Source organism: Geotrypetes seraphini, chromosome 16, assembly GCF_902459505.1.
Source record: "Geotrypetes seraphini chromosome 16, aGeoSer1.1, whole genome shotgun sequence".
In the NCBI taxonomy this organism is placed as follows: Eukaryota; Metazoa; Chordata; class Amphibia; order Gymnophiona; family Dermophiidae; genus Geotrypetes; species Geotrypetes seraphini.
The window spans coordinates 38,048,471-38,075,845 of record NC_047099.1 but is presented as its reverse complement, the minus strand read 5'-3'; the positions used below and the strand labels follow the sequence as shown (position 1 = coordinate 38,075,845).

Here is a 27,375-nt window from a genome sequence, read left to right as displayed (position 1 = left end):
CTGTACATTAGCCTCTTGGCATCTGCAGTCATCTCAGATACCTTCTTTGTGGAAATCAGGCTGGGCGAAGGACTGCCAAGAAACTCCACATCTTGAGGGACAGTCTGAGCCCATCCTGGTTTTAACCAGTGCATCTAGAGACTTGCAGTCCTGCCTTGCTTTCTTTTTTTTTTTTTTTAAGAAAGATTAGAAGTACAAGTCCATAGAGGCTAGCAGACAAAAAACAGGATTGTCTTAGCCTGGAAAAAGAACAACAGATCAGTGATGAGCTCCGGCATCTTACTGCACCTGCCCTACCACCATTTTCATGGCTGTAAACACTGGCATCTGGCACTGACAACTGCTGATCTGGGCTGCTCTAGTGTTTATGGGGCCTTCACTGAAATAGTCTACTGCGAGACAGAGAGAAGATCCAGAGGGACACCTAGTGGACAGAGGCAGCATTACCCTTAGAGACAACTGCCAACACCTGTGCCGCTTGTGAAGATGTGGATATTTTTAGATGGATAATCTGATTCTGGCTGTTATTGGCTGTCACAGACACACACACACATGCTGGCAATGTGCTCCATGTCTGGGATGAATTCCCCTGGCCGTATTAAGGCCTTCATCGGCTGCAAGGACAGATTTCTTCATTAAAGGCTTGGTTTCCTGGCTTTGCCTGAAGACATCAGACAAGGTTGAGTGCAGTGTCACAGCCCTAGGTGCAAGAACATAACATTTGTATACCGCAAAACCATATGGATCCTTGCGGTTAACAGTCAATTAAGAAAAACTGGACATCTGTCAGTGAATTATAAAAAAGAATTGTCAATTATAAAATCTATCATACAAATAAGATTTTAATTGTTTTCTAACATTCATATACGATGTGGAAGCAAAAAATAGTCTGCAGAGAACGGAGTCCTGGCTAGCTGCGTGATATGAAAGCAATGTATTGTCAAATCTTTTATAATTACATCCTTTAACCGGTGGTAACTCAAACATTGTTGATATACATGGGGAATGTTAAAAACTAGAAAAATTGAAATAGTCAACCAAATACCCATGAACCATACTATGCACCATCTTATAGCATAAACATCCGAATAGGGCACAGGAACAGCAAGAGAAGAAAGAGCACGAGACACACATTCCAGACTCCTCAAGCTGAAACAGGAGGAGCCCTCAAGTCTAATCCAGACGCTGGCATCTCTCCTCTTCCTACCCCTCTGGTGATGGGATAGATTGCTGAGGAGCACTCCCCCCACACGCACCCACCCACTACCTCTTCAAATCTTCGCCGGCAGTCCTACACTTTGCTCACACCTGCCTTGTCCCTCACTCTGATGTTGCTTCATGTTTGCGGGACCAGGAAGTGACATCTGAAGGAAGGCTGAGCCTGCTTGCTGCCAGCAAAAGAAGTGAGGAGGTAGCGGGGCATCGGGGAAGTGCGCATCAGGGGTGGCAATGCCAGGTGCCAACTTCTTTCTCTACGTCTAATCAGCTCTTCTCTCTACTAAGGAAAAGGTGTAGGTGGCCACTGTGCCTCTGGTTGCCTTCCTTTTCGGAACCACCATGTCCAGTTGCTGATATCTAGGGAAAAATGAGCGGCAATGAACCCGCCTTGCAGACACCTTCCTCTGCCCTTCTCTCTCTCTCTTCTATCTGGTTATCTGTATCTCCCAAATGTTAGATACACACACAGATAATCCTCATAATTTCTGAGATAATGCTTTATTGTATAAATATAACACAAGTACTCACAGTAGATAGATTTCTCAGAGAATAGATGGATAAATCCCCTCTGGCTACAGCTTCCTTGTTCTAGTATGATGCAGAGGTAGTGAGGTTGGGTGGGGGAGAGACAAAGGCAGATACTGAAGGATCCAGGTTCCAGAGAAGATAGCAAGATGATTCTTGCGTGAGGTCAGATGGATAAGGGTGAAAACGAATGGTTCTGTAACCAAAGAGGGACTGCAGTGAGGTCTGGGTAGCCATGTGGCCAAAGACCATGTGACCAGAGAACATGTGCCCAGGAGTGCATTCCAGCAGAGCTACAGCATGACTGAAACAGAACAAAGGGTCTGCCGGGAACTCACCCATTACAGTCAGGAGAGGTCTAACTCAAATGGAAACTCTCAGTCATCAAGCCCATTCTGAAGAACAAAGGAAAAGGCCTGGAAGATCTGTCCAATTACAGACCAACCAACCGTGGGTATCTAAAGTAATAGACAAACTAGACTGTCAACAAATATCATACTTCCTAGAAAATTCGTCAAAGCTAGACCAGGCCCAATCAGACAAGGAGACACCTGAACACAGAAACAGAACTAGTAGTGGTATGGGACTCGGTTCGCAAACACCATGCTAAAGGAGAAGACGTGTTGCTGGGATTCCTGGACCTCTCAGTGGCCTTTGATCTAGTCCAACACACATTGCTAAAATCAAGATGCAGAGAATTAGGCCTCAAAAGAAAAGTCATGGCATCCAAAAGACTAACGAGAGTAGAATGGCAGGGGACTACAAGCAGCTGGAAGGAAACAGACATAGGAGTACCGCAGGGAAGTCACCCATGCTGTTCAACATCTTCCTCCAACCATTGAGGAAATTCATCAGAAAACAAGGATGGGCATGCTACATCTATGCAGACAATGTCTAACTGGTCATCCCACTGAAGAAACGGGATGTGAAAACCAAGCAAAAGATCAAGACAGGCGTAGAGAAAATCTTCGGTTTGTTTGAAATAAATGGACTAGTAGTCAACAGGGAAAAACCAGAACTACTTCTAATCAACAAATGGGGTGAAAACAGCCCAAGTTATCAACTAATTCTGAACAGCAAAGAGGGACTGCAGTGAGGTCTGGGTAACCATGTGGCCAGAAAACATGGTCTTTGGACTACAACAGGAACTCCCTGTTGTAGTCTCATGAGACCACGGGAACTCAAAGCATGGCTCTGCATGGGGCAGGAGTGTAAGAAGATCGCTCCTGCCCCGCATCACTGCTAGACCACCAGATAAAGTCCATGCTCCTGGGGCAGCTGCTCGCCTTCTCCACCTCCGATCGCCCCCCTCCGCCTCCGATCGCCCCGATCCAAGTCCCGGGGCTGTTTTATTTTAAATGCGGGCTGCCAATGAGTGATTCTCGGGGGGGGGGGCTGGGGAAAACCCCATGAATAATCAAAACCGCGAACGTCGAAACCGTGAATAGGGAGGAGGAAGTGTGTATTTAATTTATGTAATGTAACACCATTACTGAAGCTCGTGTACTGTAACACCTTTACCGAAGCTCATGCAAACCGCTCTGAATTGACTCCCCAGTCATTAGAAGCAGTACTGAAGCTTCCAATACACAATATGTCTTTCCTTCTCTCCCTCATTCTCCGTCTCCTTTATTTTCTCTCTCTCATTCCCTGCCCCTTGTCACTCTCTAATGTAATGTTTCCCTTTCTGTCTCTCTCCTGTGCTCCTTTTCTCTCTCCCTCCCCTTCTCTTTTCACAGTTACTGTCTCTAGAACTCCAGAAGGCTCAGCACCATCTGTTGGAAAGAAAGCAGCTGAGTGTGTGTGTGTGTGTGTGTGTGTGATCTTCAAAAAGTTTCCACACTTTTATTTTTGTAAACACTATTTATTAAATATCTCGAAAGCAAATTGCATCATTTTTCCACATATTCGCCCTGTTTTTCCCGGTGTCCTACAAACACGCTTTCCCGCCCCAACGATTTCCCATGAAAATATGAAAGAGCAGAAACTTTTGGAAGAAACCCCCCCCCCCCATTTATATCTCTATCTATATAAGGACTGTACATTGTTTGCAAGTTTTAATCACACGATTAATCGCATAAAGCAACCCTTCACATTTCCTCCAGTACATTTCAAACTCTAGACAATATTTCAGTTACTAAACTGATAAGAAAATCATTTTTCTTACCTTTGTTGTCTGCTGATTATATTTTTCCAATCAGTTTGTTCCCTGTCTCTGGTTCTGTTTCCCTTTGTCTGTGCTCTGAACTGTTTCTAAGGCCTCCTGTCCATTCACCGTTTCTTTTTGCCCTGTATCCATCTTTCCCATTGATCTTTCTTCTAGTTTTCTGCCTCCTTCTCAAATCTATCTATTTTTCATCTTCAGGCATCATCTCTTCTCTTCTCCCTTCCTTTCTCCTCCATCTTTTTCATCTTCAGGCATCATCTCTTCTCCCTTTCTCCTCCATCCATGGGCAGCATCTCCTTCCTCCTTCCTCCTTGCTTCCCCTTCCCTCCCCCCCCCCACCATGCCGTCCATGTGCATTTCCCCTCTCTCTCCTCCCCTCTGTTCATGTCAGTAACTCCCTTCTTTTCTTCTATTTCACATCATCTCTTCCTGTTTCCCCGCACCATCCAGTTTGACACCTTTCTCTACCCCTCTCTCTTCCCTTTTCCAGATCTCAACACACTTCTTCCTCCTTCCCTGATCACAGCTTTTTGCTTCCAGTCCTTCCCCTCGTGAGCACCATACATCTCCTTCTGTTCCCTCATCATAATCTCTCTACAACAGCAATCTAATTTGAGTAGTTTTAAGAAAATGTTGAAGAAACATCTCTTCTGTAAGATGAACTATGGGACTTGATTTATAGTTTTTTGATGCGAGGCACTGGTAGCCTCTTTCTAATTTTAGGAGGCTTTACATTATTTCTATTATGTTATATTGATGTTTGATTTGTTGTATTGTATGCGATTCTGTTTGTGTATGTACTTTGCTGTGACCCACCTTGAGAAAGGTGGGGTATAAAAAAAGAAATACAAATACCCCCTAAAACCAGCACTGCCCATCTATACCCCCCACCCCTTCCACCACTGTTCAGCTGCCAGTCTCTCTCCCTTTCCTCTCACTCTCTCATATTCATTGGCTCCTGGTTCCTGGTCCTGGCTGCTAATCATGTATTTTTTAATGAGTATAACTTATGGACAGACTGGATGGACCATTCAGGTCTTTACCTGCCGTCATTTACTATGTTACTATGCTCCTCAGTGCAATCCTCTGTAAATCTTCATGTATGCAGCAGCCCCTTGCCACGGCTGGGATGGCGGTTCTCATTAAACTGATTGCCTGTCAAGGTAGACACAGGAGGTCATCCGAGGGGAAACTATTGGCCTAGGAGATAATTCTCAAAAGGTTGCCTAAAATTATAACACCTACAGTTTGCTCTTCAACATATTTCTATATGATCTGGAAATTGGTACAAGTGAGGTGATTAAATTTGCAGACGATACTAAGTTATTCAGAGTAGTGAAGATGCAGGAGGATTGCGAAGATCTGCAACGTGACATAAACACGCTTGAGAAATGGGCCGCGACATGGCAAATGAGGTTCAACGTGGATAAGTGTAAGGTGATGCATGTCGGTAACAAAAATCTTATACACGAATACAGGATGTCCGGGGCGTTACATGAAGAGACCCCCCAGGAAAGAGACTTGGGAGTGCTGGTCAACAGGTTGATGAAGCCATCCGCGCAATGCGCAGTGGCGGTGAAAAGGGCAAACAGAATGCTAGAAATGATTAAGAAAGGAATCATGAACAGATCGGAGAAGGTTATCATGCCGCTGTACGCCCTTACCTGGAATACTGCGTCCAGCACTGGTCACCTATGTGAAGAAGGACACGGTACTACTCGACAGGGTCCAGAGAAGAGCAACTAAAATGGTTAGGGGCTGGATGAGTTGCCGTACAGCGAGAGATTAGAGAAACTGGGCCTCTTCTCCCTTGAAAAGAGGAGACTGAGAGGGGACATGATCGAAACATTCAAGATACTGAAGGGAATAGACTTAGTAGATAAAGACAGGTTGTTCACCCTCTCCAAGGTAGGGAGAACGAGAGGGCACTCTCTAAAATTGAAGGGGATAGATTCCGTACGAACGTAAGGAAGTTCTTCTTCACTGAGAGAGTGGTGGAAAACTGGAACGCTCTTCCGGAGTCTGTTATAGGGGAAAACTCCCTCCAGGGATTCAAGACAAAGTTGGTCAAGTTTCTGCTGAACCGGAACGTATGCAGGTAGGCCTGGTCTCAGTTAGGTCACTGGTCTTTGACCAAAGGGCCACTGTATGAGTGGACTGCTGGGCACGATGGACCAGTGGTCTGACCCAGAAGCAGCAATTCTTATGTTCTTATGTTGTCTACTAAGTATGAATTGCCCTTACAGAATACGAGCACGAGTCCACAGTGACGCATCTATTGTAACTTTAGACGCCAGCATTCACGCTAGCTCAGTGGCTGCTGTAGTTGCTCATGGATAACTGACGGTACTCTAAAAGCTTAGCACATAAGTTCTCGGCACAGCCCCTGCCCCTCCCATGTCCGTTAGGCAAAAAACCCTTAATGGCCTCAATAATTGGTAAAATAAAATTTAATTAAGCAATAGGCACCTATCTGATTCTATAAAAGTGTTGGAGGTGGAGGATCGTGTTTGATGTGACAACGGCAACCGCATCGAATTTATACTGCGCAGAATAAAGGCCCATCAGAATGATTTTTGGCAAGTCCCTAGGACTCAAACACGAGTCGATGGCACCTAACAACAACCACATTTCAGGTGGCTAAGTTTTTACCTAGGCACCGCTAATTGCAATTCTGTAAAGGGCGCCTAAGTGTGTTTGGCGTGCAGCCAGTGCCATTTTTCTAGGCGCCGACTGATTTAGGTGTCATTTGTAGAATCAGCCCCTAACAGTATGGAATAGTATCTAAGAGCAGTTGGCTGTCTAATTGCAAATGAATGCCAATTAGACCCAGTTAAGTCCAATTATGGCCCACTGTTATTAGCACCAGTTACCACCTAATTGAACATAAGAATAGCCTTACTAGGTCAGACCAATGGTCCATCAAGCCCAGTAGCCCTTTCTCACAGTGGCCAATCCAGGTCACTAGTACCTGGCCAAAACCTACAGTGTAGCAACATTCCATGCTATCAATCCAGGGCAAGCAGTGGCTTCCCCATGTCTTTCTCAATAACAGACTATGGACTTTTCCTCCAGGAACTTGTCCAAACCTTCTTAAAACCAACTATGTTATGCACTCTTACCACAACCTCTGACAATGCGTTCCAGAGCTTAACAATTAGTTATGCTTCCAACTTCCAGTATTCTATAACCTATATGTGCAATTTTGCACGCTAAGTGCAAAGATGTGTGTGCAGGATTATGGAATTAAGGGCTAGTTTAGAGGTTAAGCTCCTTGAAAGATATCAGCATTTGTACTGCTATCCATAGGACCCAGAAGCCCCACCAGAAGCCCCTCACCATGTGGGCCGTAACAAGGATGAGGGAATCACTCACAGCAAAATGGTTCATTGGGGAAGCAGCGCCTGGGGATCCATCCCCATCCATCCAGAAGTTCTGAGTTTAGTTTTGGAACAAAATCACCTACAACAGAGAGGCAGACCTCAGGCCACTGTCCCATTCCGCCATGGAGGAAGATCAGGGTGCTAGGTTGCTGTCCATGGTGCTGAAGGGCTGGTGTTCCTGCATTCTGGAAGATGGGACCTCTCTCTCATTAAGGGAGGGTCTAGGGCAGGGATTCTTAACCTGGGGTCCGTGGATGGGTTTCAGGGGGTCCTTGAGGGTCAGATTAAAATGAACATTTATATTCACTATACAGCCCAGAACTGTTGATTTTTCTCACAGATAACAAGAGAGTAGATGTAGTAGTAGTAGTTAGTAATGGTAGAAAACGTAGTAGTATTAGATCTGTTTTAATGTGCACAAGAGGATTGTATTTCATAATTATAATGAATGGCCATTACTTTTTTTTAGATTTTTTTTACATTGTTTAAAGTTTAATAATACTTTTGTGTATGTCATACATGTATCAAATCTTGATAAATAAAGTACATTATATTCATTGCATGCAAAGTTGTGTTTATGTGAATTTTTCTGGGGAAGGGGGTCCATAGCGTTCATCAGATTCTTAAAGGGGTCCGTGACTCATTAAAAAAGTGAAGAATCATTGGTCTAAGGGGTTAACATGGACATGGGCAACCCACATCTACTAGTATAGGGTTTTCTTGGTCTGAAAAAAAAAAGGGCCCTGAAGACTAGGGTTGACCTGGGACTCCCAACAACCCCTGACTGTGGACCCTCAGGGCTCCCACGCTTTGCTGAAGACGATGTGCTCTAGGATCTCGGTTGTCTGCTTTTCATCTGAGCACTTCCTGCCGTATAGTGACATTTCTTCACATTCTGTGCAAGAACAACCATGGTGAAAATCTATACTTTAAACTTTAGTTACTTCCAAGTAAAAATATCAGGATAAAAATAACCATATTTAAGTTCTATTTTCTCTATGATATTATTATTAATGCTGGTTCAGCACTTCCTGTCTGGGCTGACTCAGAAATAGCACTAGTAGGTCACCAAAAACTGGAGTATATTTCTAGGCTTGATGCGCCATTTGTGTCTCTGGGGGAGGGAGTACTACTTAGTAATTAGGGCCCTCTGTTTGGGGAGTGAAATAAGAGTGCTGGGGTATAGTCTTTTCATTCATTTTGCAAACACCAGTGATGAACAGGAAGGGCAGCGGGCGCACTTCCTGCTAGCTTCCTGTCTCTCTGCTGATTGCATCTCAGGAGGAAGTGGCCTAGAAAGGGGCCTGGGATGACTCCCCCACCCCGCTCCAGCATCATTCATTTCTTCTTGTTTTTTAGGGTTAAGACAATGGGCCAGGACTATTGTGTGTGGGTTTCACAGGGGCCAGCTGCAGCCCAAACACTTTAGCAGATGTACAAGCCTATGGCATGGGGGTGGGGAGGAGTTATTTATGTGTTTTGTGCTCTAATGCATCCATTCAATAAGTGCTGAGCTCGTGGGCCTGCAGGAAGTAGTGTGGAGAAAAGAAACTTCACCGGAAGAGGCTCCGGTCTCAACTGCACTCAGAAAACATCGGAAATATTAAACAATAAAAGTGTATTGTATACTGAGGCTTACAGTATGTGTTGCAGAAATAAATTCACAGTGACAGGCAGGAGAGCCCACAAGCTATGTGGTGTGGTTTGTGATAATTTGTGGGATTTAGATCAGTGATTCCCAAACCTAGCTTTAGGGAACTCCAGTCAGTCAGGTTTTCAGGATAGCAAAATGCCCCTGTATCGCTCTTTGGTGCGACCTCATCTGGAGTATTGTGTTCAATTCTGGTCTCCTTATCTCAAGAAAGATATAGCGGCACTAGAAAAGGTTCAAAGAAGAGCAACCAAGATGATAAAGAGGATGGAACTCCTCTCATATGAGGAAAGACTAAAAAGGTTAGGGCTCTTCAGCTTGGAAAAGAGACGGCTGAGGGGAGACATGATTGAAGTCTACAAAATCCTGAGTGGAGTAGAAGAGGTACAAGTGGATCGATTTTTCACTCTGTCAAAAATTACAAAGACTAGGCGACACTCGATGAAGTTACAGGGAAAACCAATAGGAGGAAATATTTTTTTACTCAGAGAATAGTTAAGCTCTGAAATGAGTGGTAAGAGCGGATGTTCTCTCCTTGGAGGAGAAAACCTATAATGGCAGCAGGCTATATAAGACACCCAGTTTGGGAGCATTTTAATGAAATTCATCTACCTATGGGTAAGGCAGGCATGCATACAAAATGCAAACACTGAAACATAGAAATGCAAGGCCTGGTGGCCCAAATGAAACAACATCATGAGAAGTGTTTTGATGAAGATGACAAAAAGAACAGGCTGGAGATCAGCAGTCCTATGGTCTGGGAAGGAGCCGACACAGATAGCCCCAATTCAGACCCTCCCCTCCTTTTCCCCTGTACTCTGACAGAAGTAACAACTTGGAAAAAGAGACAAACTGTTGGATGGGGTAAGAGAGAGGTACAAAAGAGTGGAAGGATATTTCAGAAGTAATTTTGTTCCCATGAAATAAACAGTGCAGAAAACACTGTCTTTCTTGGTTTGCCTTCCTGTAGAATCTCTCAGCTGTGGTGGAGATGACCCAGTGGAGGAGATGGAGGTGCTTTTTTTAATGCCTCCTGAGCTGGATCAAGGAAATGTGAGAAGGAACAGAGGGACAGAAATTGTAAGAATGAGGGAAAAGGCTGTGGCCAAGACTCAAGTGGTAACATTAGGGGTAAAGCCTAGGCTTTGGTCCCTGCACTTTGAAAGTGATCAGGTAGCAGCTCTGCGCAGAAGGGTGACCAGTGACAGTGCCTGTGTATGCTACGCTTCAGAAATCCTGAGCTGATGAGGGTCCCTGGGCTGTTTCCCCCAGCTCGGGAAACCACCCAGTTTGCCATCTCGCCCTATTCTCTTACTGTCTTTTTTAACTGACTCTATACAGGTAGTCCAGAGGAAAAGAAACCACCACCATCATCACTCCTCTCTAGTTCACAAACTGCAGCTCATTCAGGACACAGCTGTCAGACTTATCTTCAACCTAAAGAAATATGATTCAATCTCAGCCTACCTCAAACAATTTCATCATGAAGATTCTTCAAAACATCCTGCATCCTACACCACATAATCCACAGAAACTCAGCCACACCTCTCACCCAACTATTCTCAATAGCCTGGTCTACCTCCAGGAGACTCATAAACAGAATACAGTTGAATCTACCTTCCACGAAAAATCTCCATTACAGACGTTTGTTCCACTCCATGCTTACATTCATAGGAGTAAAAACCTGGAATAACCTGCCAGAAATGATCAGAAAAGAAACTAAACATACAGCATTCTGGAAAAAAATGAAAACCTTCCTCTTTGATAGCTGAACCTACTTGATTTCTCAGAAATGAATCTTTCCACCTCTTTCGCTAGATGAGCTCCTAGACAACTATGATTTCTTGCCCCCCTCTTACCCTCCCCCCCCTTTCAGTCCCTCCTCCTGATCTCCTTTCAACCCCTCTCTGAATGTCGCCTAGAGCCTGAATAGGTATGTGCGACACACAAATACAAGATTAGATTAGATTTCTCAAAGGTATGCACGACAATTAACAAGAAGCATTGAAAGAAAGCCATGCACATAGCCTGAAATTAAAAAAAAAAAAAGTGTTTAGAAACTCGTTCTGTGGAAGCCACCTTTGTGTCTCTGCTTCAACCTTCTCACCATGGCAAACCTGTTCCCAGCATTACGTGTGGCACTCAGGAGCGGAGCTGGAAGATTCATTGCACCAAGCTGGCATCTGCACCTCAAACCTAAGAAAAGTCATAGATATTGCCAGTTCAAAACCAAACACAAAACTACTGATTTCTTATAGAGACCACTACTGGAATAGCAGGGGGTAGTATAGGGTAGGAGTGAGGGGCATTGTCAAAGCTGGTGGTGGGAGGGAGGATCTCTACTGGAATAGCAGGAGGTGGTGTAGGGCAGGAGAGAGGGGTATTGGCAGAGCTGTGTGTATATGTGGGGGGAGGGGGAGTATCTCAGTACTGGAAGAGCTGCAGGGCAAGAGTAAGGGGTCCAGGCAGAGATTTTCAGGGGATAAGAGAGAAACATAGAAACATGATGACAAATAAAGGCCAAATGGCCCATCCAGTCTGCTCATCCGCAGTAACCATTATCTCTTTCTCTCTCCGAGAGATCCCACGTGCCTATCCCAGGCCCTCTTGAATTCAGACACAGTCTCTGTCTCCACCACCTCTTCCAGGAGACTGTTCCACGCATCTACCACCCTTTCCGTAAAAAAGTATTTCCTTAGATTACTCTGGAGCCTATCACCTCTTAACTTCATCCTATGCCCTCTCATTCTAGAGTTTCCTTTCAAATGAAAGAAAACTCCACTCATGCACATTTACATCACGTAGGTATTTAAACGTCTCTATCATATCTTTCAGTTCATCACTTTACTGCTTCCCAGAACCAGAAAATAAAACAATGGTGGAGTTATGAAAAAGCCTCTGAACCCAGGGTCCTGCAAATCCAGAGCAGAGAAAGGGGTAATTAACTCTGAGAAAACTGGGATGCTGGCTGGTCTTCAGCCAAAGATTTTCAAGCTGCTACTCCAGCAGGTAGAAAGAGCAGAGAACCAAGCCCTCGTTTCTTTCTTTTTTTCTTGGGGGGGAGGAAGTAACTTCCTCTGCACTTTGCAAGCTTTGGGGAAGAGAAGCAGCCCCAGATCAGTCATTTTCGGTCAGCTGACTGGGCGGAACTGTCAAACCGTTCCTCAAGGAAGTTCCTCAGAAGTGCAGCCTGACTTTGTTTTGATGTCTGAGGCTTTCAGCAGTGGAAAAGGTTCGCAGATCTGCAGCTGGGTGAGTACCTCAGCCAGGACCAGGGGTCCTACATGCAACCAGGTCAGAGCTTTGAGTGTATCTTTTTGGACAGGGCTGATTGGTGACATGGGATCTGGCGACAAGGCATGCTCCGTGGCTCAGGGGCTCAGTGACAGGTGCTGCTCACTTGCCATGTGGGGAGCAGGGGGGTGATTTCAGGTCAGAGCGGACCAGCAACCACAGCCCAGTCATTGTTCCAGTGCTGAAATCTAGAGGTCAAGGACTGGGGAGCCAGGAACTGGCCATGCTTTGTGACCCTGGCCGGGCTGGCAATTCATAGGCAGATGAATGAGAGCTGCAGATAGCACAGGATCCGGATGAGCTGACAGTGCTAGGACTGAGTCCCTGAGGAGAGGCAAAACTTTCTGGGGTTTCAATTCAAGATACGTCTTGTATGAGGTCCTGAGCAAGAGAGGAGCCCACAAGCACCTACATTCGGAAGAAGCAACACGAAAACACACCCATACATATATTTCTGCTGATGCCCCTGCCCTCTCCTCCACCACCCCATCTGCTAGTACAGGATTTTGCTTCAGCTCAGGCTCTTCCAGAGGTTTCATCTGCTGCCTAAAGCTTTGCTCTTTTGTTTTTTCATGTTCCAACAAGTAGGGAAGAATTTCATGCCTTCAAGTTCTTGGTGGGGATTTGAGGAGAAACAGCCTGGCCAGGTGAAAAGTGGTTCTCTCTGCTTGTTCGTGCTCAGAGTAAAATAGGAAACCCTGAGGTTGGGGGAACTTTGTTTTTCTCTAAAACATGGGGAAATCCAAGGTGGGGGGGGGGATTTGAATGCGTTTTATAATAGAAGTCTAATCTGAAACTAGGGAATTCATTTCTTTTGCTGACATCTCAAATGTAGGAGGCCCCCAAATGCATCCGGTTTTTGGGTTATCTGCTGCCTTCATGTGCCCCTGACTGGTAAATCTACTGCTGCTGCTACGTACCGTTCCTGTAGCACCACTAGACATCTCTGTACATTGAAACATTCAAGAAACGGTCCCTGCACAGTAGAGCATACAATCTAATCAAACAGGAGGTCAGGGAGTTTCTCAGGCATGGGTACTTTACATGTGAGGGGGGGGGGGGTTAGTGGGCTTTTAGCCTGGATTTGAATACTGCCAGGGCTTAACATAAGAATAGCCTTACTGGGCCAGACCAATGGTCCATGTAGCCTGTCCTCCTAGTACCTAGCAAAACCCCAAAGAGTATCCAACAAAACAGGTCTTAAAGCAACATCCTACTCAAATGCAAATATTTTCTAGAGCCAAGGGGAAAACACAGATAGTCAAAAACCTTTTCTCAAAACCTTCTGATCCTTCACACAGAGCTAAAAGAGTTTCTACTCTTAAAGAAATAAACCTTCATTCAGACCTTCCTATTTTGCTTAAATATGTCCACTATATTCTCTCCAGACACATATCTAAATAGAGGGCAGGCGTATCATAACTACAAAGGGTCAGATCACAGGACCTCTTCTCGCCCAGAAATAGCTAAGAAGAAAAAAAATAAAAAAAAAATTTTAAATTGAATCAGGTTGGGCAGACTGGATGGACCATTCGGGTCTTTATCTGCCGTCATCTACTATGTTACTATGTTACTATGTATGTTACTATGACCTCCTATAATTTATATATTATTAGAGGTCCACATCCTGTAACCTTGTTTTAATCATATACACCTGTCCCTCCCTTAAATTATGACTTCTTATAAATTGCAAAAAACGGGTACCTTCCAACAAGCAATGTGAAAATTAACCATGTCTCGATTCTTTGTAGCATGTTTCAAAAAGTTCCCAATACTAACAATTGCTTCTAATACTAATACTATTGGGAACTTTTTACCCCCCTCCCTTTCTGATATGGGTGTAACTCTGATTGCCTTACAAACTAAGTCCCTACTGATGGTAAAACCAGAACTGGATTGGACTGTTTCACAGCTGACATGGAGCCCGTTGTTATCTCAGGCCTGCCTTCCAAAGCAGCATGGGAGTTGTAGTCCCTGATTCCACCCATTGGAGGGAATGTCAGAAATCCAGGACTGACTGAAAATATCCCTGGGGAAAGATGGAGGGTTCTGCGATCCCTTATTTGACTCACCTACACTGGCTGCCAATCAGCGCCAGAACTGAATTCAGAATTCTAACTTTTATAGTTAAGATTCTTTAGGGCTCCAGTCTAGAGAATAACACGGGGACAATCCAAGTCACAAGTACCTGGCAAAAACCCAAATAGTAGAAGCAAGCCACGCCACCGAACCAGGGCAAGCAGTGGCTTCCCCCATGTCTTTCTCAATAACAGACTATGGACTTTTCTTCCAGGAAATTGTCCAAACCTCTTTTAACACCAGCTACACTATTCCAGAGCTTAAGATATTTCCTCCTAGTGGTTTTAAAAGTATTTCCCTGTAACTTCAAGTGTTCCCTAATCTTTGTCATTTTTGATGGAGTAAAAAATTGATCCATTTGCACCCATTCTACACCACTCAGGATTTTGTAGACTTCGATCATATCTCCCCTCAGCCATCTCTTTTCCAAGCTAAAGGGCTCTCATATGAGGAAAAACTAAATAGGTTAGGGGAGTTCCAGCCCCTTTTTCATATTGGTCGCTCTTCTCTGAACCTTTTCTAGTGCTGCTAATATCTTTTATGAGATAAGGAGACCAGAATTGAACGCAATATTCCAGGTGAGGGTCGCACCATTGAGCGATACAGAGGCATTATAACATTCTTAGTCTTGTTTACCATCCTTTTTCTAATAATTCCTAGCATCTTGTTTGCTTTCTTGGCCGCTGACGCCGCACATTGGGTGGAAGTTTTCAACATAGAAACATAGAAGATGATGGCAGAAAAGGGCTACAGCCCGTCAAGTCTGCCCACTCTGCTTAACCACCCCCTGTCTATGCCCTAATGACCCAATTTCCTTATCTTGACCCAGATCTTTTTCTTGAACACTGACCCCTAAGGTGGACCCTAGCATCTGGTAACTATGATTGACTTCCCAATGTGCATCACTTTTGCATTTGTCCACATTAAATCTCATCTGCCATTTGGACGGCCCAGTCTTTCAATTTCCTAAGGTCTTCCTGTAGTTTTTCACAGTCCACGTGCATTTTAAAAACTTTGAACAGTTTAGTGAGCTGGTATTCCAGGATGCCCCAGTGCACAGGTGGGAAGCTTAGTGGAGCATCCCTGTCTCATTCCATCCAAGCATCCCCACCCAGCCTTCCCAAGTCTAATCCGTACAATGTTTCAAGTTTATTCTTAATCTTGATATACTGCTTAAGGGAAAACCCATCCACACATTTTATAAAACAAACAAAGCAAACAATTAATTTAAGTGGAAAAGGAACCACAATAAAGTTTTTTATTTATTTGCTATCATGCCCATCGGGGGGGTCCTTCTAGGCAGTTTACAATCTTAATTTAATTAAATGCATGACAGGAGGGAAGGAGGGTGGAATTACAGTAAAAGATAAGAAAGGGAGGGGAATGGTGCTTTGTCGGAACATGATTTTATCTCATAGAGACTGGCAGAAGGACGTTTCTAGTGAAGAATATTTCATTTGTTAGTATGTGTCCTGGCAAAGAAAAGTTTTTAGGTCTGCTTTGAATGATTATAAGGCGCTGCGGAGGCACATATAAATGGGAAAAAAATGGATTGACGAATGTGTTCATGGACAATCTCTCTATACGTAGGAATTACTAAGCGATTATGTCCTGCAGAATGTGGGATATTATAGGCCATAAGGAGTCGTGAAAGACATAGTGGTTCATTTGATTGTAATGTCTTGAAAACCAGTAGTAATATTTTGTAAGTGAAGAGGCCAAATGGATAGTGGACTATTTATTTATAAAAAGGACTTATATACCACCCTTACAAACTTAAGGGTTTTTTTCAAGTTTTTATTAAGGCTTGACGTGTTGTACTTTAAAGAACATCAATTCAGTTTACATCTGTTCAGCACTTTAGCAAAATACCTAGAAAAGCAAATCAAAAACAAAAAAAATCGTAAAAATGCAATCAGCACCTATTCAATGCGGTGTGCAAGAATTATCAGGCCATACAGAAAATTGCAAATCTTAAAGTACAACAGCCAGCGAAGCCTATCTTCTTCCCGGTCCAAATTTGCAGTCCTGGCATTCCCAGCATTTTTAATGCAGCACTAAGTGGCTAGGCCAAAAACACTCTTTCTGTACCTCGGTTTAAGGGCCTCTGGAGATGATTCCACCCTACTGTAGAGCTCAAATACCCTCTGGGGTTATATTAAACAACTGAAGAGTTCTTAATGTTCAGACCTGCAAGCACACGGATGAAGGTTTTTGGGGTTTTTTACATTTGAGTTTAACATTGCCTTCTCACACATTAGGAACGGCAAAAAACAAGAAGACCCAAATTTCCACAGGATAAGAACAGATCCAAACAAACGAGGCTGCCTCAGTACTGTTCTCAGCACTGCAACTTCGCATCCTGTACTTTGGCTACAAAATTTGGATTTTCAAGTCTTTCATCTTTTCCACATTTTTCAAAGACTGTATCATTACATCTTGGATCCCTGAGGAAGGCATGTTTAGCCGAAACACAGCCCGTGTTGGGTCCTCTGCTGATGCGGTGAATGTCTCCGAAAGAAAAGGAAGTCCTGAACCTGCCAGTTTTAAAGAAGAGCAGAGGCATGAGAATGAGATTGGTACATGGGAGCCTGCCAGAGGGATCTCAGAGAAGTCAGAAGCAGGTTCCAAGAAAGGAGAGGCAATGAGGAAAGCACAAGGAGCATGCATTTACCACACAGAAACAAAATGATATCTTGACAGTTCAAAGAATTAAGCTCACTCTGGAAACTGAAAAGCTAAAACAATTATTTATATACTGCCTGTTGTCTAAGCGGATTATATTCAGACACTCAATCATTTGTCTCTATCTGTCCTGGTGGACTCACAATCTATCTAATGTATCTGGGGCAATGGAGGATTGAGTGATTTCCCCAGGGTCACAAGGAGCAATATGGGATTTGAACCCATAACCTTAGGGTGCTGAGGCTGTAGCTGTAACCACTAGGCCACTCCAGTCCCTTGTCAGCGTTAGTGGTCAGCGACAGCTGAGGGGAGATATGATTGAAATCTACGAAATCCTGAGTGGAGTAGAACGGATACAAGTGGATCAATTTTTCACTCTGTCAAAAAGTACAAAGACTAGGGGGGACACTCGAAGTTACAGGGAAATAAGTTTAAAACCAATAGGAGGAAAAATTTTTTCACTCAGAGAATAGTTATGCTCTGGAACGCATTGCCAGAGGTTGTGGTATGAGCGGAGAGCGTATCTGGTTTTAAGAAAGGTTTGGACAAGTTCCTGGAGGCAAAGTCCATAGTCGGTTATTGAGAAAGACATGGGGGAAGCCACTGCTTGCCCTGGATCAGTAGCATGGAATGTCGCTACTCTTTGGGGTTCCAGAATCTTGCTATTCTTTGAGATTCTGCCTGGAATCTTGATACTCTTTGGGGTTCTGGAATCTTTTGTTACTCTTTGGGATCCTGGAATGTTGCTACTCCTTGGGCTTTTGCCAGCTACTAGGGACCTGGATTGGCCACCGTAAGAACGGGCTACAGGGCTTGATGGACCCAGTGAGGCTATTCTTATGTTCTTAGACACTCCTTCAGTGCATCAGCCCCTTGTCAGCGTTAGTAGTGCAGCAGACGCTCCTTCGTTGCATCATCCCCCTTGTCAGCGTTAGTGGTACTGCAGATGCTCCTTCCTGGTGTTAGTGGTGGAGCCATTGCTCCTTTGAGGTGTTAGTTGTGCTCATTGTCGATTTAATTCAAAGCCATATTAACTCAGTGCCTCTTACAGAAAGATATATTCAAGTTAAGTTTAGTGGTAAGTCAGCACATACTGTTTGCAATAATTAACACCTGGAAGAGCCCACATGATACGAACTTCCAGAACAGTCCTTTTCTAAATCCGGACCTGAACATTATTGGCAGATTCAAAATGATACCAATGGGATGGAGTCGGTCCAGAAGATGGCTACTAAAACTGTCGGTGGTCTTCATCATAAAACATCCGGGGACAGACTTAAAGATCTCATTATGTGTACTTTGAAAGAAAGGCAGGCGAGAGGAGATGCTATAGAGGTGTTTCCATACCTACATAGCATAAATGCACTAGAGGTAAGTCTCTTTCAATTGAAAAGCAGGCCTGGAACAAGGGGCATAGGATGAAGGTGAAAGGGGACAGACTCTGGAAACACTTCTTCATGAAAAGGGTGGTGAATTTGTGCAATGGCCTCCAAGAAAGCTTGGGATCTCTAAGGGATTGACAGACTGAACAGGCCTTATGGTTTCTATCTGCTTTCAGTTCTCTGTTTCTACGGCCTTCAGCTTCAGGATCCCACAAGTCTTCTACATGATCTGCCTGTGCTACTTTCATTATACACAGCATGCTCAAGTGAAATTTTTTTTTTTTTTTAAATGTAAGGACTACATAAGGGAATCTTCCTTATGAGGTAAATTTCTGCATTCACTGCACAACCAAAACAAAAAATACCAGCAAGCCACATCCTGAAAGCCTGTGAGGAGGAAGGAACTCACTGAGAAGAAAAAAAAAAAAAAAAAGAAAACGCTATCTAAAACAAAAAAAAGTGCTCACTTTGCACATAACTTTAGTGCAACCAAATCTGAGAAGAGCACTGCTCCAGTCGTCACCATCTTTGCACTGGTGGGGGGGGGGGGGGGGATTATCCAGTGCAGGCACTTTCTCGTCCACATAGGCCGCTTCCTTTAGGTAACAGGGGGCCTGCGAAGCTCCTGCACAGCCCCTTCACTACATCCTAACCAGCACTGGCTCAATGTGGCATATCCGCCTGCAGCAGCCCTATCAGACTAATGCACTGCGGATGAGGGAGTCTTCACAGGATGGTGGAACTCTGACAGAACTTCATAATCTAGTGTTGTACAATTTGTTAACGCTTCAGGAAAAAGAAAAGGGCCAGAGTAAGGAGCACTGGCCTTGAGAGCTTGACCTGGCCTTCTGCCCTCTGCAGATAAGCACTGGGGCCTAGAGTGCCACTTCTGCTTATTTTCATGAAGAAGAATCAGTAATTCACTAGTAATATCTGAAGTGTTTATCCGGAATCATTGCATTTAGGAGATGACCCATCTTCTATGGTTCCCACCACATGACGTAGATAAAGCTAGTAATTCTCACCTCCCAACTCCTCCAGCCATGTTTAAAGCCCACGAAAGTGCTCCACTGGGAGGCCAGTCTAGGGCCTGTCATCCACTTCTGCGGTTCCTACAACACCCCGTTCTTCAGTACATCAACCCCTGTTATTTCACAGCTCAGACCTCAGATCACGCTGAGCTAAATTTCTTACTGTCGTTATACTTTCATTCCAAACGATAGCTTATCTAGTGCACTCCCAGCCCCCTGACACATCTCCCATCCTCCTCCCCCAGTCCTCTCTTCACTTTCCCCGTGTAATCTCTAACCCCACATGATCCTTATTCACCAATTGACTTTGCAATTCCCTTTTTCTTCCATACCTACCACCCGCCTCTCTTTCTTTCATTCCCTCTCTCTCCCACCCCACAGATATCATTTGCATTTCCCCTTCCTGCTTCTATGCCCATTGCGTTTTGCTGCCTCTAAAACTAATACCAAATAGAGGAAGTACAGGCACATCATAAATCCCACAGTGCACAGGGGTATAAATTCAAAACCCAGAACTGTCCCAAAGTCTTTCTCCACAATCCAAGCCACTGTTAAGACATCATACGTTCAAAGTTGTGCTTTTTTGTTAACTCGGGATTTTCTATCACTTCAATATGCAATCCAAGCGAACATGGAGGAAGCCATTTTGTTATACAATCCAAGCTGGCTTGGAAGCCGCCATTTTGTTTAGGTGCTGTGCTGGCAGACAGGCATGGAGATGAACAAAATGCATATCATTGGTGATATCATCACTAACATAGTAACACTATGTTACTATGTTAGTGATGATATCACCAATGACATGCATTTTGTTCATCTCCATGCCTGTCTGCCAGCACAGCACCTATGGGTGTTAGACATTTCCAAGTTGTAAGAAGAAAGATGAACCAAATGGCATTCTCCAAAGTAAGTGTACGGACATATGAAAAACATCGAAAGCATCATATGAAATACATACATAAAAAATTATGAATAAAGTAAAAATGAAAATGATTCATATACATGAGATAAAAAACTTACAAATACATATATGTCTTGAATACATAGGTTAATGATTAAATATTGAACAATGCAGCTATATTGATAATTAAATTTATCAACAGATATAATGTAGTGAAATTTGTCACCAAATGTAATGTAATCAAATATGTAATCAAGAACTACGATAACCATAAAAACATACAATAAAATCAACATTAAAATAAAGAAAAACCAAAATGGAAACCCATAGAGTTTAATTTATAAATACCGAACATTATAAACATTAAAAAGGGAATGTGAGCCAACATAAAATCTATAACTAAAAACTGCATCAGGCATTAAAACCTCATTTGCCATAGAAAAGACTGAAAAACCTCATCAACTACCTAAAGATATAATATATAAATGATTAGCACCAAAAGACTATTATGGACTAGCATAGAGGATATTGATATAGTTCTTGATTACATATTTGATTTCATTATATTTGTTGATAAATTTAATTATCAACATAGCTGCATTGTTCAGTATTTAATCATTAACCTATGTATTCATGACATATATGTATTTTTAAGTTTTTTACCTCATGTGTATGAATCATTCTTCATTTTTACTTTATTCATAATTTTTTATGTATGTATTTCATATGATGCTTTCGATGTTTTTCATATGTCCATACAGACTCCTGAGGAAGGCCTGTTGGCCGAAACATGTGCATGTCGAGTCATTGAGTCGTTGGATGTATTTTTATGTCATTGGATGAATAAAGATTCCTATATTATCAGATGCATTGGAGGACACTTTCATTAGTGCACATCATTCTGATCTGGTTTTCAGAGTAGGCCACGAGTGGGGAGGTTGTCAGCACCATCCCCACGCAGTTGGGGGTTAACTGACCTACCCAAGACCACAAGGAGCTGCTGGAGGGACTTGAACATGGGCCCTCTGGCCTCCAGCCTGCTGCTCTAACCATCAGGCTACACCTCTGGCTCAATGGCTTGGAAGGCAGGGGTGGGGCATTTGAATTATTATGTGAAATTAGTTAATAAGATTAATAAATGTAGTTAAATATATGAAGAGCGTATTTGGGGAGGGAGATCAGGAACCCACAGGCAGAAAATAAAGGGATTGCACCCCACTCCTCAGACCTTCAGCCACAGAAACTGCAGCAAAGATGCCTGAACCTCTCTCCCCGCCCCCAGTATCACCAAGCCTTGGCAATGCTATAACAGGAGCTGCTCTTCAGCTGGACTATATCACCCAGGTCAGAGGTCGGTGGAGCAGACAAGGCAGCTCAGCTTGTACGAGCCAATCTCCAGAAGAGCAGTTAACATTCTATTTGACTAAAATAATATTACTGAAAATGAGCTACGTTAACCTTGAGAGAGACTAAAGTAGCAAAGACAGCGCGTTTTCTCTGAGGAAGACAATGAATTCAGCAGTAAAATATCTCCTTGCTATCAGTAGAGATCGTTGAGCTGCTCAGCGAATGGCTGATCTGGGAGTGATGCGTAGGCAGTCAGGAGGGAAGGCAAAGTTGATATTAGCATCAAATTAATTTGAGCAAAGTAGCAGAGACTTAACGACTCCTCTTCTAGTACAAGGGGAAGTGCTTGATGGTGAACATCTGGTTTTGGCAGGGTAAGTTCCTATTTTTGTAAGCGGAAGATTTATGATGTGCTTTTTAAACAGAGGGTGACTGGAGATGCAGAAAGACTCGGCGCTGTGCAAGTTTGTATGCCAAGGTGATAAACACAGGTGGGCCGAGCAAAGTTCTGATTAATCTACTCTCGTTTACACATGATCTCATTTAGACCGCAAGGACAGAAGGAAAACTGTCTTAGGTAAGAAACAAAATCTACAGGCAGTCACTTGCTGCCTGACAGCTGGGGTATATCCTTGCAGTGTGGCATACTAGACGGTCCAGTTTGTGGTTTTTGTGGCCCTCATGTGCTGTTTCTATGACATATGAATGTGATTACAAAATCGTGAGAATTAGTGACATATCCCAAGAGGGGAAGGCACTTGACTTTTGATTCAATGTCATTTATTGAAACTTTAATTTTGTATATCATTCTATAGTAGGGTAAGAATGGTATTTTGGATTTAGCTCATGTTTTTTCAATAGCAGCTCAAGAGGAGTTACATTCAGGTGCTCTATCGTAATAAAATATATTACACACTGGAGTATCACATAACTCTGTTTTCTCTTTTGCCTTTTCTGTAGCTATAATGGAAACCTTTAGTTCCAGAGATCTGGCTCTTCAAGCCCAGAAGAAGATCTTGAGCCGGATGGCCACCAAGTCGATAGTTAACATGTTCATCGATGACACCAGCAGTGAGATTCTGGATGAGTTGTACCAGGTCTCAAAGGAATACACCAAAAACAAGACAGAATCCCATAAGGTCATCAAGAATTTGATCAAGGTCGCCGTGAAGATTGGCGTCCTTTACCGCAACAACCGTTTCAGCGCTCAGGAATTGGACTTGGTAGAAGAGTTCAGAAAGAAGCTGCATCAGGGGGCCATGACGGCCATCAGTTTTCACGAGGTGGAGTTCACTTTTGAGAAGGGTGTACTGTCAGAGATCCTGAGGGACTGCAGGAACCTGCTGCTGCAGCTCGTCAACAAGCACTTGACACCCAAGTCGCACGACCGCATCCGGCACGTTTTTGACCATTTCGCTAATGAAGGCCTGCTCAGTGAGCTCTACAACCCCAAAAGCCCCATGAAACCTCACCTGCAGAAAATCTGTGAGGGCATGCACAAACTAATTGATGAGGGCAAGTTATAGGCAGGAAACATCAATGGTATGTATTGGATCAAAGAGGTCCTTTGCATTCTTGGCCAACAGAACACCAAGTCATTTGAGTACTGGCTGCATCAGCCCTATATTTCTCTCTCATACCACACATCCCTGGTTTCTTCTTCCATTACTTGAAACTGGACACAATAAGACATGAATGTGGCACAGGGTGGGTGTTTCAAATCAGGACTGGTTAACCTTCCCCTGTATACACACAGAGTTATCTTGCTGGTCATCATTTCAAAATATATATGAACATGAAGAGGGACTTTGAGCAATAGATGCCAACAACCCTGGGCAGCAGGTCGGATCTGTACAGATTCTGAGTGGGCTAGTGTGTTCCATATCCAGGTGCAAACCCTACTGCACCTCAAGGAACACATCTAGCCATTAGAAATCAGCTCTTGGACATCCAAACGATACCATTAGCGCTCATTATGAATTCTAGAGATTTTTTTGCATTTATCGCAAACATTAACAAGCCTCTGTGTTTTTCTAAGCAGCTGCTCCTTCGGTTCTTAGAAAATGCTTATACACTGGTGCCAGGAGATAAGGAAATCCAGTCACTGACGTGGCTTCCTTCAAGCTTCAAGTGATACCTCCAAATCAGCTCGTTTCATGCACCATGATAGGAATAAAACTCACTCCTACATCAGCATATATCGAGTACAAACTCAATCTCTCAGACTTGTGCCAGTGGGAGCATTATGTATAGGGAGCACATTGAGGCGTATATGGAAGTTTTTTAAAAATCAGGCTGGTGGTGCCAAAACACATGGGAGAACTTCTGAATCTTGTTGCCACAGTTCCTTGGTCTCTGTAAAAATATATTGTAAGTTCATATTCAGGCACTGAGTGGGATGTGATGGAGGGGGAGGGGTGTGTGGCATATGTTTAATTAGATTTGAGCTTGATTTTGTAATATAAACCTGGAAACTATAATATGACTGGCTAATGAGAAGTTACTTTGTGATATCACAACAGTGTGACATCACAACTTCATCAAATCATATCTGCTGGGTTGGAGAAGAACTCTTTGTATTTCAATGTGGTATAAATAGTCTCGGTTCCTCAGCCAACAGACATAAGAGAAGCTCACACTTAAATTTTGTTTCCCCGGTTAGAGGATATAAATTCAAAAGACATCATCAACATCTCCTCTCACACCAGGCAGCATTATGGGGTAAAGATCTAGAACAATTGCTTATGTCTACTACTTATGGGGAATTTAGGAAACGCCTAAAAACATATCTGTTCCTAAAGTACTTAGGCAACTAACCTCATCCCACAATAACTGATCCCTAGAGTTGTTAATCACTAGTTTCTAACTTTGCTAATTCCACTCAACTTGTAGCATCTTTCTATCAATATTAACCGGCAGAACATTGCTAAATCCATTCAATCTGTAACATCTTCTAATTATTGTAAACCGCATAGAACTTCACGGTGGACTTCTTAGCTGCCCTGTGGAAATTAAATTACTAGCTATGGACTTCTATTGATTCCAGGAAACCCAGCATATCCAAAGAGAGAGCTAACACAAGCTTCTGTGACACCTGCAACTTATCAGACTGTATTTCTATTGGTACTAGAGGAAAGAAGAGATAGAGGAGAAAGTATACAGACATTTAGGGCCAGATTCTGTATAGGACGCCTAAGCGGCTTTTGAGAATCGCACATAGGCGTCCTATAGAAAATTGCGTCTGTTCTCACACACAGAAGCCTAAGCCCGCCTAATAACCCGATTTTCTAACTGGTGTCCATGTCACAGGCGCTGGTTAGCGAATCGGGTTACCGCTGAGCTTATCGCTGGGTATGGGGGGGCTTCCGGCAGGAGGGACTGGCATCTCTCTTGCTGGCAATGTACGGGGGGGTGAGGGGAGGGACAGATGGCCACAGCCACTAAACTTATCAGCGGCCACATCTGCCTCCTAGCCTTAGGCGCCTACAATGTAGACGGTCTGACTGGGAGGTTGTTTTTTTCTTAAACGTGCATCCCAGTTGGCTGGTAAGGCAGCAGTTGGCTGCCTTACCAGCCAACTGGGATGCACTGTTTATAGAATTTGGCCCTTTATACTTGAAGGGTATTAATCTACAAACAAATGTTTCCCAGAGACAGAAAAGTGATAAAACTGGAGGACATAATATGAGGCTGCAGGGTGGTAGACTGAGAAGTAATGCCAGGAAATACTTTTTCATGGAGAGGGTGGCAGATGCCTGGAATGCCCTCCCTGCGAAGGTGATGGAGGGAAAGGCAGCGACCGAGTTAAAAAATGTGTGAGATAGACACAAAAGGGTCCCTAAACAGAAAGACGATGGTATTGACACAAAACTCATCAGATCGACAACTATAACTTTGTTTATGATGCGCGGGAGTGATGCTTAAATATGTGGCATAGCAAGGGTAGGAGGCGCCTGGAGTGGTGGCATCCCTCTGCTCCTTCCATGCCCCCTCCCCCCACACCACACTCACACCCTCTTTAAATCTTCACCAGCGTGAGCAGCTTCTCCGGCCTGCTGCTCCCACTGGTATTGGCTTTCTCTCTGATGTCACTTCCTGGTCCTGCGACCTGGAAGTGATTTCAGAGGGAGCCAGGCCAGCATCTTATAGAGGAACTTAGATTGTTGGTTCAGCATTACCTTGATGATGAATGTGACTATTGGGCAGACTGGATGGACCACACAGGTCTGTCGTTATTTACTATATTACTCTTTATATTTTTAAAGTTCTGCCTCCTTATTGGCTACACCCACTAAAATAAGTATCAGCAAATCAGAGCCTTGTGTACAAGGGGCCACTGTAAAACTCTCAGAAGGATAGCGAGGAACTCCAGAGATGAAGTTTAATGTGGAAAAGTGCAAAGTAATGCATTTGGGCAGAAAGAACAAGAAACACGAGTATAAAATGTCAGGTGCAATTCTGGGTAAGAGCGAACAAGAAAAGGACCTGAGTGTACTGATAGATAGGACCCTGAAACCATCGGCACAATGGGCAGCAGCGGCAAAGAAAGCAAATAGAATGTTAGGCACGATAAAGAAGGGAATCACGAGTACATCGGAGAGGGTCATAATGCCGCTTTATAGAGCAATGGTCAGACCACACTTGGAATACTGTGTCCAACATTGGTCTCCCAACCTAAAGAAGGACGAGCAACGAAGCTAGTTAAAGGTATGGAGAACTTGGAATACGAGGAACGACTTAAGAGACTGGGATTGTTCTCCCTTGATAAAAGGAGGCTGCGAGGGAATATGATCGAGACTTTCAAAATACTGAAAGGAATCAACAAAATAGAGCAGGAAAATAAGTTATTTACAATGTCCAATGTGACACGGACAAGAGGACACGGAATAAAGCTGGGGAGGGACAAGTTCAGGACAAATATCAGGAAGTTCTGCTTCACGCAACGAGTGGTGGACACCTGGAATGTTCTCCCAGAGGAGGTTATTGCGGAATCCACCGTTCTAGGATTTAAAAGCAAACTAGATGCATATCTCCTTACGAGAGGCATAGAGGGATATGGGTGACTAAAATTACGCCAGGTGTACACCTGGCGGGGCCTCCGCATGTGCGGATCGCCGGACTTGATGGACCGAAAGTCTGATCCGGAGATGGCGGTTCTTATGTTCTCAAACAAGAAGAGAATGATGTGGAGCCGTGAAACTTATACTTTATTCCACACTTTTCTTGATACTTTTCATTAGATAGAGTATGAGCCCACCAGGACATATAGGGAAAAATATTTGAGTGCCTAAATGTAAACCATGTTTAGGCTAAAAGTGGTATATAAATACTAAAATAAATAAACTTCATATCATTGAAACAAAAAGTGTCAAGAAAAGTGTGGAATAACTTTGTAGGTTTCACGGATCCACACCATTCTCCTCTTGGCTGGGCTGAGAACGTTTCAGTAGCCCCTCGTGGATGTCGAGCTGATACACATAAAACATGAATACAGCACAGACAGCTGAAGAGCAGATCTAGATTAAAGCTCCCACTTATATACAACATGAACACAGCATAGACAGCTGAAAGGCAGAACTCAAATGCAGGCGTGACCCTTGTCACGATAAAGCATGAATCCAGCACAGTCAGCTGCAGAGCAGATCTTTATCGAGCCTCCTGCTGGAGTCACACTGACCGTTAGTTCTCTGCTGAAAACCAGACTGTGTGAGA

The 27,375-nt window shown here is 43.6% G+C and overlaps 1 protein-coding gene across 3 annotated transcripts; it reads left to right on the top strand.

Annotated features, from left to right (window-relative positions):
- Window positions 1-12,074: 12,074 nt before the first annotated feature.
- TNFAIP8L2 (TNF alpha induced protein 8 like 2) lies at window positions 12,075-24,229 on the top strand. 3 transcript variants are annotated; one of them, XM_033923087.1, is made up of 2 exons: window positions 12,075-12,196; window positions 22,624-24,228. In XM_033923087.1, the coding sequence occupies exon 2, from the start codon at window positions 22,629-22,631 to the stop codon at window positions 23,187-23,189; it is 561 nt and encodes a 186-aa protein (XP_033778978.1). In that variant the 5' UTR covers window positions 12,075-12,196; window positions 22,624-22,628; the 3' UTR covers window positions 23,190-24,228. The 3 variants fall into 3 exon arrangements, with proteins under 3 accessions (XP_033778978.1, XP_033778977.1, XP_033778979.1); XM_033923086.1 differs by lacking the exon at window positions 12,075-12,196 and adding an exon at window positions 21,975-22,037 and having other exon boundaries at window positions 22,624-24,229; XM_033923088.1 differs by lacking the exon at window positions 12,075-12,196 and adding an exon at window positions 22,107-22,240 and having other exon boundaries at window positions 22,624-24,229.
- Window positions 24,230-27,375: the final 3,146 nt, after the last annotated feature.

Coding starts and splice junctions, on each gene's coding strand:
- TNFAIP8L2 (XM_033923086.1), top strand. CDS start 22,013: ATGGTGAACATCTGGTTTTGGCAGG. Junction 22,038..22,623: donor GAACATCTGGTTTTGGCAGG/GTAAGTTCCTAT, acceptor CCTTTTCTGTAG/CTATAATGGAAACCTTTAGT.